At 33.6% G+C, this 15,813-nt stretch overlaps 1 protein-coding gene across 1 annotated transcript in view; it reads left to right on the plus strand.

Moving 5' to 3' along the window:
• The first annotated feature begins 1,811 nt into the window (after window positions 1-1,811).
• Window positions 1,812-15,813, plus strand: part of LOC129218208 (LIM domain-containing protein jub-like) — a 167,186-nt gene continuing 153,184 nt past the window's right edge. The window contains exon 1 of the mRNA XM_054852424.1: window positions 1,812-3,671. Within this exon, the coding sequence (XP_054708399.1) occupies window positions 3,407-3,671 (265 nt within the window). The 5' untranslated portion in view covers window positions 1,812-3,406. The remainder of the gene's footprint in view (window positions 3,672-15,813) is intronic.

Genomic DNA, 15,813 nt, shown 5'->3' on the forward strand with positions numbered 1-15,813 from the left:
CTGACTTTACCCCAAAATCAGCCCCAAGAACAAGGGCGCATCTCCCTAACCCCCCCCAAAATGCAAGAGCCCCTTAAAGTAAAAAAATACCACTCAAACCCCCCATAAAAATTTCAATGTCGCAGTCTGCACCATGCCTCCCCACCTGTTTCCGTGGGCACCCCTGACTTTACGCCAAAATCAGCCCCGAGGACAAGAGGGCGTCCCCTTAAATTTCGCAAAGACCGACCCCTTGAAATACAAGAGCCTCCTTAAAAAGAGAAAGATACTCTTCAAACCCCCTAAAAATTTCAATGGCGCATTCGGTGACATGCTCCCCGCTTAGATGGGCACCCCTTACTTTACCCCAAAATCAGTCCCAAGAACAAGGGCGCATCCCCCTAACCCCCCAAAATGCAAGAGCCCCCTTAAAGTAAAAAAATACCCCTCAAACCCCACATAAAAATTTCAATGTCGTAGTCTGCACCATGCCTCCCCACCTGTTTCCGTGGGCACCCCTGACTTTACGCCAAAATCAGCCCCGAGGACAAGAGGGCGTCCCCTTAAATTTCGCAAAGACCGATCCCTTGAAATGCAAGAGCCCCTTAAAATAAGAAAAATACCCCTCAAAACCCCCTAAAAATTTCAATGGCGCATTCTGCGCCATACCCCCCTCCCCGCGTAGGTGAGCACCCTGGCTTTACCCCAAATCAGCCCCAAGAGCAAGGGCGCATCCTCTTTAATTTCGCGAAGACTTCCCCCCGAAATGCATTAAGAGCACCCTTAAAGTGAGAAAAATACTCTTCAACCCCCCTAAAAGTTTCAATGGCGCAGTCTGTGCCATGCTCCCCCCCCCCCCCCCCCCGCTTAAATGGGCACCCCTGACTTTACCCCAAAACCAGCCACAAGGACAAGGGCGTATCCCCCTAAATTCCCCCCTTCCCCGAAATGCAAGAGCCCCCTTAAAGTGAGAAAAATACCCCTCAATCTCCTCCCCTAAAAATTTCAATGGCGCAGTCTGCGCGCATGATCCGCATTTTTTTTTTTTTTGTGTTTGTTAGGGGATACCCCTGGGATATAATAATCCGAAATCAAGGCTCAATAGCTTGCTAGCTATTACGCATTAAAAATTGCTGGCTCAATAGCCCAGTGGCTATTACGCCTTAAAAATTGCTGGCTCAATAGCCCCTGCTGCTATTACGCCAGCAATAAATGCCGGGAGCATGAACGCCTGAGGCTATGCCGGCGCAATAGCTGGGGAGCTATTCAGCCGGTTACCGGCGCAATAGATACAGCCTTTAAATTTATCATTAGAATACAATTGGAAAAGAATTTAATTCGTTAAAATTATTGCATACGACTGGGTTGTCAAGGGAGCGAACAAGAAACAGTCAGGACAGCATTAGAACAAACGCTATTGGTAATATTAAGAATTGCTAATTTTGTCAAAGGTTGCTGCTCGGTCGAAATACATTGAAATTCAATCAGTATTTCCAAAGGTTATTTTACGATGAAATGTAATATTTTTACGAATAGTGTACTCTTTTTTCATATCTTTCTCTATACCTATACCTAAATTTGTCTAGAAAAGTTGAAAAAGAAATTGGGCGAATACGCGTTTGTTGTGTTAAATAAGCAGACATCGACCCGACATCATGTGCTAAAGACATAATTTGTGAAGAATAAAAGCGAAAATATTTCTCATTTATGAAATAAAAACGGAAAGTATTCAACACCCACAAACTTTTGTCAAAAAAAAAAAAAAAAAAAAACGGTAAGTTAATGTATGCAGTTTTTCACTTGCATTGAACTTTGCAAAATAAAGAAATAAATAAAATAAAAAATAAAAACTCTTGAGTTTTTGTGCAATTTAGAAAAATATTCTAATAATTGAACTCTATGCAAAATAAATCCTATGCAAAAACTATTATTATTACTATTACTTATCGGTATTATTATTTTTACTTTGTAGTTTATTCCTTTCTTGTGGAACTGAAAATAATTTTTGAGGTTCATGAATATTTTAAAATATCCATCTTTTAAGTTTTTAGAGAATTATCTACATTACAGAATTTTTTAAAAGCAAGGTGGACGAAAATTTAGATTTGTTAACGTTTTGATCAATAGATGGCAGCAAAAACATTAAAAACCTGTTCTTTTATTCACTGGGCGTACTGGATTGTTTTGTTTGTTGGTTGGGTTTTGGAATTATTCAACTCGAGTCGGAATGATGGGATTCAAATTACCAAAGCCGTTTGTCATGCTCGAGTGAGCAAAGGAAAGCGAAGTAACATGGGGTGGCTCCTGTAGTAGAAAAGATTAGAATAAAGAGTTTTGTGATGTATAACTTTTTTCTCCTAAGTGCTGAACGTGGAATGTGATAATTACTTACCGATTTCTTCTTACTTGTGATATAAGTGTTGCATCAAATTCGGATTCCTCCTCATAACAATGGCCCAGAATTCAGACAGACGACAAGAAGCAAAAAATATTTATTCTAATATTCCTCCAAAGCACAGTGCACATGATATGTTCTCGTCTGCATCAAGTGATGATTCACAATTAGGATCTACATATGGTCGAATCATTCCCAAATCCAGTGGACTGTCTAAGCAAGGAAAACAGTTTCGCTTACTGCTGTGGGGATTCCAATAAATATGCTCATGGAAATATATCTTTCCCATGGGATGCTACGCAAGCTGCTAACTCATGTGGTGTTCCAGGTATAAAAAAAATTACTTCTAAAGATTGCCTTGGAGCAGGTCAACAAATTTTTTATGCCAAATGTGAACAGACAGTAAGTGATTATCATGTTAGCAGTGAGGCACCCGTCCCTATTCCCCCAAAGACTCATCAAAGTGGGTTGAATTTGTTTTAAAGATCCAGAAGATGTCCGATCTGAGATTAGAAGAGATCCAGTATATCAAAACATCAAAGAAGTTCAGTCTCCTGAAAACTCCAATAAGCCATCAATCGCCAATCAGAACTTGCCCTCTGCCAGTTTTGCCAAGCAAACTGCTCATCATATTGATTACAACACTCTCTTAATGCCTGCTTCTTGCACAGTTGTTAACAGCCCTATTTTATGCTAACCTTCATGAAGTGAAAAATAGTAGTAAACCAGCTACCCTCTTTAATAAGAATATTCCTAGTAGTTCATTAAAAATGTCTGACATTCCAAATGATCCAGCTTCTTACACCCATTCCACAGTTGCCAATTCTTCCACCGGCACTCATTTTGTTGGATTCCATGTCTCAGACAGTACTCCTGTGCATAGTTATGGGAATGCTGTGCCAAAAGAACAATGTGATCAAGAGCCAAGTTATTCCAAAAATGTTGAAGAAGTATCAAAAAAGCTTACATGTTTAACTGTAAGCAAAGAAAAAAAGAAAGTTTCTTTTTCGGGCCCAGATTTAAAGGATTCCGATGAATCAGATGATGATTGTTCTACTGATGCCTATCAAGGTTCTGGAAGTGTCACTCCTAATAAAAGTACTGCATCTGGTTCATCAAGCAGTGTTTCAAAAACAGATTTTCAAGCCAAATACTTTGAATTCTAAAACATTCCTTCCGTACAATATTACACCACCTCGCTCGAAGGGACCAACAGAAGCAGAAAAGAAAATTGAAGCTCTTATGAGAGAAATTGAAGATGAAATGGAAAATAATCCTCCTGAAACTGAATATTTCGGTAAGTGTTTTTTCAATTAAAAATATTTAATGCATGTGTTTAGCTTGCTATATTAAACAAATTTTATTTTAGCAACAAATTTTATTTGCTAAATTTTATTGCTATTTTTTAATGCAGAGTCATTTTCATCAGTTTGCAACTTAATTTTTTTAAATGGTTTTTATTGACAAATGGAGTAATAAATTGAACTCCTTTTCTAAGAAAAGTTCTTTTATACTTCATAATTATTAGCAGTTTCATTATTTTTTGACATAAAGAAAAAAGTTATTCTTCATTCAAAAGCATTTCTTCATTAATAGTTAAAAGTTATTCAAAAGCATTTCTTCAGACCAAGAATGCTGGGTCCTCTATTAGTAAACCCATGAAAAACGAAATTTTTTAGAAGAATTGGAAAAGCACACAATCGTGAAACTGTTTAAAGACTCAAGTTGTGCTGATTCTTGAGAAAATGTTGATGGTTCTGAAATAAATGGTGCAGAAGTAAAAGTGTTGGTCAATATTTTAATATGCTAGATTTTGTTTTTTTTCATGCTTAGCACAAAAGAACATAAGTTAGATATATTTGATAATATTTATCATTAAAATTGTTATAAGATAGAAGTTTATTTTCCATTTTCTGACCAACATAGGTACCCCGCACTCAGGATAGTGTGTTTCACAGAGTTCTGTTAAGAAATTAATATAAAATAAGTTAATGAATTGAACATTTTCAAAAAAAGTCTGGAATGATGAAAAATATTTAATGAAACTCACACGGTAGAAAATCAAACTGCTCATTTAATTTTTTGATGAGATAAAAAAATAAAAGTCGAAAAGCGGACCAACATGCTCTATCTCCCCAAATTTAAATGGAAACAGAAACTATTATATAAAGTTTTGAGCATTTTTTTTTTTTTTGAAAAAAAAAAAAATGCATATCAAGCTGTATGTAGAAACTAGAAAATAATAATTGTCTCAACTTATGCATTTATATGCTAAATTACTCAGTACGTTATTTAATCATAGTTAATGTTATTCTTGATAAGCAGAACCACGGAGTAGGAAGGAAAAGGAAAATGTCCGACTCAGACTCTAAAATAATAATAGGAGGAGACAGGGGCAAGTTGATCCGCTTTTCTATTTTTGATTTTGTTAAATATCATCTAAGAATGTAACAAGCAATTCAATTTTCTTCAGTAAGTTTCATTAAACCTTTCTCATCATCTCGGATTTTTTTGAAAATGTCAAATTGATTAGCTTTTTTAAAATTTATTTTTTAACAGAATCTTGAAAAGTGGAACAATTTGCCCTATGCGCGGGGGGTATGGATAGTCCCCCCTTGCAAGGAACATTGGACTGCATTACGAAAACAACTCTTGTTAAAATTTTAGTTATAAATATTATTGAATCCTGTAATTCTAACTTATTTTCTTCTATACATAGAATGAAAAACATAAATGTTGAAGATCAAACATTTATTAAATTGATTTGAATTGATAAATCATCTTTAATTAAAAACAGCACTAAGCATTCACCATTAGTGCACTTTTTTTTTTTTGAATTGAAAGAAAAAATTAATTATTGGATATTCATGAAAAAATTAATGCAGATTAAAGTTAACAAAAGTTGTGTTAAGTGATATCTAGGAATATAAAAGTGCTTCTTCCAGAATAAATGCTGGATTTTGGAAGGATAAGTCATATGTTACTTTTATGCACAGTGTACATCAATATTTTCTAAGGGGAAAAAAGCTTTTTTTTTCTTTATTGCATTGCATAAAACAATTTCAAAAAGATAATAATCCTGTTATTCTAATAACATACACTATGTGTCCAAAAAAAAAATCTCATGCCTTAATATTTGGTTGGACCATCTTTTGTGCGTATTACAGCTTTCATATGCCGTGGCATTGCCTTCAGTGAGCTTTTGTAGAGTATCCATTTTTTTTTTGCCTACAATTCCATCAAGAGATCTCCTAAATGTCCGATAGATGAAGGAAGTGTGGTGTGTGATCTTAAATCCTTTTCGAGTACGTCCCACAAATTCTCAATTGGATTGAGTTCTGGACTTTGTGGTAGCCAAATCATGTGTTGAAATGATGCATTTGTGCTCATCAAACCAAGATTTAACAATTGTAGCCCGGTGTACTCTGGTGTTATCATCTTGGAATATACCACTACCGTCAGGAAAATAAAAGTCCATAGATGGCAACAACATGATCATCCAAGATGTTAAGGTACTGTGCTGACTTCATTTGGGTTGGTGCACAATGCAGCCGAGCCTAGTCCAGATGAACAGAAACATCCCCAGATCATTACACTGCTTCCGAAAGATTGCACAGTGGGAACGAGACGTGTAGGGTCCATTGCTTTGTGTGGTTCTCTTCGAACCCTGACGCGTCCATCATTTTGAAAGAGTGTAAATCTTGATTCATCAGACCACATGACCTTTCCTTTAATCATTAGCAGTGCAGTTTTCATTACCTTTTGCAAATTGCAGTCTCTTTCTTTGATTAATGGCACTCACAAGAGGCTTCCTTATTGCAACACAGCTTCTTAGTCCCGATTTTTGAAATTTTCGTCGCATTGTGCACTTGGAAATTGTTTTACTTCCCTCGTTGAAGAGTGCTGTGAGTTGAATGGGTCGATTTCTTGCGATTTTTCTTCACTAATCGCTTCAGAGAACGCCGGTCACGTTCGTCCAGAATGGATTAACGTCCACAAAGATGTCGGCGAACAGGTAGCTTCTCCGCCATCTTTCCACCTTTCAATAATACGTTGAACATTTCGCAATCTCATACCACTAATTTCAACTATGTCTTTGCATTTTGTCCCACTTTGGTACAGGCCAACAATTTGTCCCTTTTTGAACTCTGTTACATCACTACCTCGAACACAACTTCTGATTCCAGTCATTCTTACTTCGAACTGAACAGTCTTCTAGTGCAATGCCCGCATTTTAAGCTGGCATCAAGCAAAGATTTATGCAAATATCTGTAATACTCATCGAATCACCTTCATCCAAAATTGGAACATTTAAAATTCAACCGCGACTTTTTTTTTGGAAACTTAGTGTATGTCTCGAAGAAAAAGTTGTACAATAAAATTACCGTCTTCAAATTTTTCTTTGTGTTCTAAAATGAAATAATAGAAAATGAAATTTGATAATCGTAAGGGGAAAAAAGTTATATGTCTTCTTTCAATTATTATGTGTTTTATTTTGTTTCTGTGTAATTGTTTGTTTGGCAAAAAAATTATGTTTTGTACAGGAACTTTATTATATAGCATATTTCATAGAGATTTAGAGAACAATTGTCTGCAAAAATTAAAAAAATATTTGAAAATAAAATATAAATAGTAAAAAAGGTGTAAATACCTATGAAATAAATCTTTTAGTGAAGTTAATTTAGTATAATTTTACCACACCATTGCTGCAGTCACTTGTCTAGTGCGCTAATTCTACATTAATTTCCAATTTGTTTGACTTTCTTGGCTCCTTTAAGAGGTTTTCTGCCTCCAGCTCAGTTATATCTTATTCCGGGCTGATAAGTGCTAAAAAGCACAAAACTGCAGTCCTCGGATGGAATAACTGAGTTTGCGATGTATTTTATGTATTTCTGCCTTAGCATAGTCCTGGCCTAGGGTGGTAATTTACTGCAAAATACTTAGAATATTATTGTTATAATTATTGAGCTTTAAGAGAAAAGAAAAGTTTTTAAACTACTTGAGGTTAGTTCGGTCCAACGTGCCCCGCAAAGAGATGGACCAACGTACCCTACATTCTTGGTCAAAAAAAAAAAAAAAATGTTCATTTTTTTGTGACAAAAATTTCAAAACTTAAAATAATGGTGAACTAAGCAAACTTACTTTAAGAAAGAAGTTCAATTTTTTTCTTAAATCTTGATAAAACCCATTTAAAAAAATTAAGTTAATTTTCTGAAATTACTCAGCAATAGTACTGAAACAGTGGCATAATTACGTACCGCAAGCCCTGCAGAAAAGGATAACCAAGAGAGGTTTTTAGTTAAGAATCTCTGTGAGATTGGTGTTCGGTTTATTCCACAACTCACCTAATACTAAAAATTGATGTAATCGTTGAAATGATTTCTAATGATTTGTAGCTATTGTCCAATAAACACAGCTTCAAAGTTGTAGTTATGTAAATGAAGTATCTATCTATAGCTTTGAGCCGATGAGGGGCACAGGAAAATCACCGGCGGAACCTCATTCCCCCATTTTTTAAGGAAAGGTTGCAAATTCTATACAGTCGACTCCCACTACAATGCGATCCGACTTATGCAAAATGGCTATAACGCGATTTTTTACCAGCAAAGAATTTTAGACCCGACGCGAATTCCTCGCCCTCAACCCGAAACTTTTTGGAAGGGAATAGTGATGTGTAAGTATCAGCTTTCTAATTGGTTGCTAAACACTTTTTTTCCTTGAATAGACCTTCATCCCTTTAGCATCACTGAGAGTGGATGTTCCCACACTGTACTAGTCTGAACATCGCTTACACAATTAACGACTCCTCATCTTCAATTCATTTTTTTTCATTCTAAATGCAAAAGTTGATGAAATATAATGACATCTAAGAGCGCCGTTTCATCTAAAGTTTGAATATAGAAGAAAAAGAGAAAGTTTCTGACAATTAAAAAAAAAGCTAAAGCTTCTAGAAAGTCTGAAACTCAACTAAAAAGTGCGTGAAAGGTAGCACAACAACTAGGTATGAGTGAATCTTCCATACATACAATTAACAGTCGAGAAAAGGAAATCCGTCAAAGTTCACTAAGTTGTACCTAAGCAAAATGCAAAAATTATGAAAATAGAAGTTGCTCTTGTATTGTGAACGAAAGAAACCAGGAAGTATTTAAAAATTTGAGATCGCACAGCATAAATCATCGTCATCCTCACTTTTTTAAGTTACAAATATCATTACAGGATCTACTGTACAATACAACTATAGAGCATTTGTTTTTTTTTTACTATATACCGTACTGGTTTATTTTATGTCTTTCTTCCCATTGATCATTGATTTTGTTCAGCGTAGCTGTATTTTATATTGAATAAAACGTTTCTTTTTTTAAATTTAAAATAGAAATAAAAATTCAGTTTTTTTTAAAACTGTTTGAGGTGGTGTTTACAAGTATCTGAAATAATTGGGTATGCTTATAAAAGTTTTTACACATACCCTTTTTCACAACGCGAAATTTGGACTTACACGAGTTGTCTTGGAACGCATCCCTCGCGTAAGTCGGGACTCGACACTATTATTGGTTTCAAAAAGAGGGGGGGGGGGGGATCTTTACAGAGATGAAATTTAAAAAAAGGAGAGGTGAAATTAAATGAATTAAATGAAGAAAATACGAAAAGTGTTTGAGTGGGTTTTTTTTCTCTAAAGTTAAAAAAGATATGCAACTTTGAAATATTATGTAGAAATATCTGAGAATCCATTTCATTAAGAATACCTAACAAAAGACTGCCGAAATGTATCCGACAAATTTATTTAAATGAAAGCAAAAATATTCGCTGGGCAGTTCTCAAAAGGTGGGAACAAAAAAGTTAACTTTGAGCAATTTCAAAAAATTTTCAAATTTGACATCAATTTTGCTTTTATTCTATAGTATGCATACTTAGAACACAATATATGAACTTGAAAAGACAGCAGGTATTTGTAAAAATTGTTAATTAGCAAATTAAATCAGCAGTCTGTAGGTAACAGATTTTGGACATTGTTGTCCTGTAGGTAACAGATTTTGGGCATCATCATAATGTAAGTTTCAGCATTTTTGACAATTAGTAATCTGATTTTTAACTTTTCCAATGTAAATTTTATTTACTACTTTTTGAATTTTGCAATTTAATAAAGAGGATACTAATGAAGTACTTGAATGGCTATACATACTGCTCTTTACATATAATAAAGTTTCGGAATCATTGGCGTCGTCAGCTGAAATTTATTGGGGGGGGGGGGACCATTCTATCATTTTCAAGTTGCATTAAGAAAAACTCGTGTATATATATATATATATATATATATATATATATATATAAATGGTTATTTCAATAAAATTTGTTCAGTAAAGCAGGATTATTAATGGATAATTTTCTGTTAAGCTTTAATAACTAAAAGGAGTATTATTTATTCCATTAAAATTTATAAAAGTTGAAACATTTAAAAAAAAAAAAAAGAGAAAGTTGAACGCATTAGCTCCCATAGGACTCATAATGTCAAAATATTGACTGTAAAGCATACCTGATTAGCAGGCATTCAGGGGGCTACTCGATAAGAGGTCGCTGTGAACTTTCATAAACTTTCCTTTCCTAGAAAACTTTTTCTGACGAATCTTCAAATTTCGAGTAGTTTTTTTGCGAAATATTGCATTAAAAAGATATTCTCATTTGATGTAGTGATGTGGGTAATTAGGAATTTCATTCGGAAAATCGAGAAGTAACCCCACCTGAATAGTTTAAAATCGGGGAGCCCCTGCATGTATTACACTCAACAGAATGGTACTTACCTATCACGATCTTTTGATTTTTTGAAGATGGTTCCGTGGATGTTCATGATGATTCAGTTGCTAAAAAATTGCTGTAGAAGGTTTGCTACATTTTCCCATTTCAAGCCACCTCTCCATATTCGTAATCGAATATGTGAAAAAAAAAGCATTTTTACCAAAATAGGAGCGCTCTTCAGGTCACCTACTCTCAAGGAGACCAAAAGACCACATGAAATTATCTTTATTTTGTCGGAACGTCTTTTTTTTCTGGTCATCTTGCGCTTTTTTTTCGTTGGTCTACATCACAGTATCCATCGTTTATGCTGGCTTACGATTTGCTTTTGAAATTGCACGTTAATTTTTAGACTCCTCCTCTTTTTTTTCTGTAACGTAACGCTTTTTTGGTCAAATTTGAGATGCCGCAAACACATTTGAGAAACCGCGCTTCGGTAAGGTACTTTGAAGCCACGTGTTGAATAATGTCAAACAATGACACGTCTCCTTTCCCTTTCTACCCCAAACTTAACCTTTGACCAGCTAAGTGGTCTTCTAAATTTTTGTGCATCCTTTGGCCAGGGTGTTGTTGCCAGCTGCAAAAAACCGCCAAAGAAGTCTGGTGTCTCATTTTGTTTGGGAAACATCGGAGTCGCTATAAATTGAACCGAATCGGCGAAACAAACACTGCAAAACATGAAACAGAAACCTGGAAGCGCCGAGAAACGAGATAAGAAAGAAAGGGGCAGAAGCTCAGATCCCCGTCTGACGTCTGTTGACTTATTAGCACGAGAGTCGTAAAAAAAAGGGGGGGGGGGTGCATATACGCTGGAGACTCGACTATGGATGGTTGACATTGCACTCGGGAGAAGGTATCCCCTTTCTAGCATCCTTCACTAAAGCTAGTGTGCGTAGAGCAGAGCAATAATTTGTCAATGAAGTTCACTTTCCGACTTTCCGTTCACTATACACATCACATATTTTGTTTTTTTTAGTTCATTTTTTTTTTTCGATGTTCATTTCGTTTTATTTGATATGAATTAAACATGGTAAATTATATATTACGCAACTGTTTTAAAGTCTTCAAAGCAAAAATAATTTCCCAAAAATAATGAATTTCATCTTGACAATTATCGAGGGGGTCCGATTTTCAAATATTGAGAGGGTCCGGTCCTCAAATATTGGGGGGGTCCGGACCCCTTGGACCCCCCCCCCCGGCCGCGACGCCCATGTTTGGAATGATTTTGAAGAAGTTGATAAAAGGTTAAAAAGAAGTTTTCAAATTAAAAATAATACAAATGTAAAAAGTGACATCAGTTTTAATAATGAATATTTTTTCTAATGTCATAAGAATTAAAACGATGTCTAAAAAAAATTGAAAAAAGAAATTCGTATTTCTATTTGGAGATCGAAAAATTATGTTTCCAAAAGAAAGAAGAGAGAAAAAAAAATTCTAAAATAACAAAAGCGGAGGGGGGGGGAGAATTGCTAGCGCAGGCGATAAAGTCGCCAAAACTAATGCAGCTGACGATAAACTACATTTGTCAAACTGGAAATCCACTCTGGTAACCTTTAGCTTATCGTATACTGTGTTGTCGCTAACGGAGGTTTGCTTGGCGATTTTAGCGCAAAATGGCTTTCGTTGCGATCATAACCAGCCATGTTTCTACTGTAATTTATGTATTGTTCAATGTGTAACGTATTAATTATGCAAAATACCAATGGATTAAAGAAGATAACATTATAATAACCTTTTTTATTGAGGTTAGAAGACAGTGGATCAAAAAATTTTTTTGAATAAACTTACTGAATTATCGGCGTCAAGATCGTAACGCCATTTGGACATCTCACATGTATGTTTAAGAAAAATTATTTTTCTTCTAAGATACTGCATAAAAGCTTATGAAAACATTTTAAAACAATTAAAAATTGATTCTGAGGATCGATAAATACCTTTAAAACGAAAACATCATATACTTAATTCTCAAATAATAGCATTTAAGGATCGTAACTTTTGGACATGTATCAAGTTTCAAACTTACCTTTTTCTAAAATTGTTTACAAAGTAAATAATCTCTCTTCACTTTTGTTATTTGTGTAAAATATTAACAAAAAATTATTCAGTGTTCGATTCATATCTTTAATTTTTTTTTGAAACGTATGGAAATAATTAAAAAAAAATTTTTTTTAATGGTACATTTGCTCAGTTAACGTTTTGGTATGTCCAAAATTGTGCCTTTTAGCAAAGAAAATATTTTTTAAGGCTATTTGAAGAGCATTTTTTCCATAATTTATGTCAATTCTTGTCTCTATACCGTATTATTATTTAACTCAAAAATGTTTGAGTCAATTAAAATGAAAGTTATTTGGTGTTGAAGCTTCAAAGTTGAGGTCTGTGTTTGCTCCCACCTTTTCAGAACTGCCCCGCTACATTACTGAAACCTATGTTAAGCCTCAATTTGAAAACCCGAATTGATAAATAAACATGATAGCTTTACAGCGGCAGCCGGAATGTTCACAATTCTAATACTTTGAAGCTCGTAATATCATTTTACAAAAAGCCCAGCAAACTGGAGAAAAATACATAGGCAGCCAAAATTTGTTTCAAATAGAAATTGAAGTAGAGAGAGAGATTTAAAAAATTGTAATGGAAACTTCTATAAGTAATACTGCCTAAGGAACTGAAGGTAAAAAAAAAGGAAGTATCTAGAAAGTCTATCGATAGACTCAGGATAGATGAAGTTTAACATGAAATTAAGTGGAAAAAATGGTCACAGATACCATTTCAGTCTAATACGTTAAAAGTGTTGTTACTTTGGCCATAGACGCTTGTATTTCGAACACATTAAATATTAAAGTTGAAACGGAACGTTGTCTTATTAGTCTAAGATACCGCTAGGCTTGACCTACCCTCATCGAGTTTCCGAAAAATTTTACCATAGATGAAGAGTAAAAGTTGTAAATAAAATGCGAAAGTAAGAATTTCTAGCTCTTTCACGTGAACTAATCAGGGTTGCCAGGGGTTGAAAAGTGCCTAAAAATGAGTAATTTACCCTCATCGAGTTTCCGAAAATTGTTATCATAAATGAAGAGTAAAAGATGGAAATAAAACACTTAAAGGGGTCCGGGACACATTTCGAAAAAAATTTTTTTTGAATAGTTAAAAGTTTTGAAATTTTTTGCACTGATTCACCATCTATTTAATAAGCAAAATCATAACATAAATATTTAAAAAAAATATTTAAACTTAATTTGTTTAAAAAAAGGGGTTGCTTTAAAACCGCTTTAACTCAAAATATTCTTGGTCAATTTTCAAAATGTTTTCAAATTTTACACAGATATCTAAGTTTTAAGTTTTATTCGGTGATTTAAAAAATATTAATTCAATATTTTTCTCCAAAATGTTCATTTAAAAAATATTTTGCGTAAAAAAATTGCCAATAACTATTACTTAAAAACTTCCTTATGTAACAGTTGGTAGAGTTATGAAAGAAATTCACAACACAACCAAGACAACTAGTTTCAGTTCCATTTAAAATTCAAAGAAATGTTATTAAATGTGCAATATTTAGGTGCAAAAAAAAAAAAAAAAAAACAAAAAAAAAAACAATTCTTTATATGGTTTTGCAAATAAGTTTTACATGATGTTTTAACGAAAATAATTTTTTAAATCATTGATTAAAGAACAAGAAATTGATGATTAAACACTTATATTATAAAACTTGAGCTATTCTTTTTTATTAGTTCATATTTTTAATATAACACATTCTGTAACTACAAAAAATTTGTAATTTATTGCATTTGTAAGTCAATTATTGTGCTATATTTTGAACACTTTTTTTTTTTTTTTTTTGCACGCATGCAGAAATGTTGAAAAATTAAAATGGTGGGGAAAAAAAAAAAAAAAAACCTCCTGCATAGAAATTTTTTAATGAAGAATTTAAATTTCTGCGTAACTAGATTAAAATCAGCTGCATAAATAAGTGACATATAAATATATACTTGAATGTTCACATTGAATAAATATATTAAATAGTCAAAAAAAAAAAAAAAAAATCACTTTTTGTTCTGCTTTAATATTTTCTCACAAAATATAGTTTCTTAAAAATAGTTTTGGACACTTTCGGACACAAGGTTTTTTAACAGAATGGTAAAAACCTTGCCAACCTTGCTTTCATTTGCACACATGCATAAACATAGGGAATTTTGGTTACTATTCATAAAAAAAAAACATGCATACAAATTAAAATTTTAATCAGGAATTCAACTTGTAAAGATTAAAATCGGCTGCATAAAATAAGTTGAATGTTCGCATTGAATAAGTGTTCAATATAAAACATTACTTTGATATATTTAATTCTGTTTTTGATGTTTTCTCGCAGAATACGTTTTTTCTAAAAATATAGTTTTTGACACTTTAGGACAGTTTTGGACAGGACGGTAAAAATCATGGTTTTTACCGTAGTGTCCAAAACCTTAACAACACTTCTGCAGCTATTTCTTAGATAGTTTCAAAAAAAAAAAGGAAGTTTTTAATTATAAAAATAATCTGGAATATAATGCACTGTTAACATGGTCTAGTGGCTCTTAATTTTGACTTCTTATTTTTAAACATTGTTCGGTGCTGAGTTAGATTTTACAATTGATCTAATGTCGGTTCATTTTGCTGACCATTTTTTGAGTTTTAATCTATGTCGCAGACTTCTGAAAGCAATTCTGCTGCCGGTTTTATCAATTTATTTCGGGGGTAACGATCGCCCCCACCTCTCCTTCTTTTAATCCGTGATTGCTCCCATAGCTCTTAGGATTTTCAAGACGACGTGATGGGGAGAAAACACGCCATCAACTTAGATTATATATATATATATATATATATATATATATATATATATATATATATATATATATATATATATATATATATATATTTCAGTTCTTCTGTTATACCTCAAAAGCTATTAACTTCCAAGCAAAATCAGAGAGTAAAAAATTGCTTTCGCGAAAGCCTTTTTTTATTTTTGCTGCAGCTTCAATAGTTGCACAGGTGTTTACATTCAAAGTTGATGAGTTTCTGAATAACAATTTCCCTTCACCTCCTTTTTACTTTTCGGATTCCTGGAAATGTCTTCTACACTTCATTTTGATTTAGAATAAAATAACGTCATTAAAATGATTTGATTTCTTGGAACTAGAGAACATTATAACGTGGGCGGAGAGTAATCAAAAAAACCAGTAACGCTCTATTGTCATTGTTCTGCTGAAACATTCGGAGACCAGAGTACTACCCCCCCCCCTTTTTTTTTTCTTTTTGATGCGCGACCAGTAAAGTTTTTGAAATCAATTTTGCCGATCAGAGAGACCGGTGAGTCGAACCCTATAATTATGAGACGCCAACCGGTGAATATTATTTTTATCGTGCCTACATACGTATTTCACGTCCCAGCCGCTTCAGTGAAAATCAGAAAAAAAAAAAAAAAAACTCAAAAATTTTAATCAATCGTACTTTCTTCTTTGTATTTGCAACAAACATTCAGCATCGTGGGATATGGGATACAAAAGAAACTCTACCAAGCAATTTCATGTCTTGAAAAAGAAAGAAAATACAATACAAAAACTAGAGCTACTCTTATATTTACCTGCAGTTTTTGATAGAACTATTGCATATTACAT

This window comes from Uloborus diversus, chromosome 3 (genome assembly GCF_026930045.1).
Source record: "Uloborus diversus isolate 005 chromosome 3, Udiv.v.3.1, whole genome shotgun sequence".
Classification (NCBI taxonomy): domain Eukaryota; kingdom Metazoa; phylum Arthropoda; class Arachnida; order Araneae; family Uloboridae; genus Uloborus; species Uloborus diversus.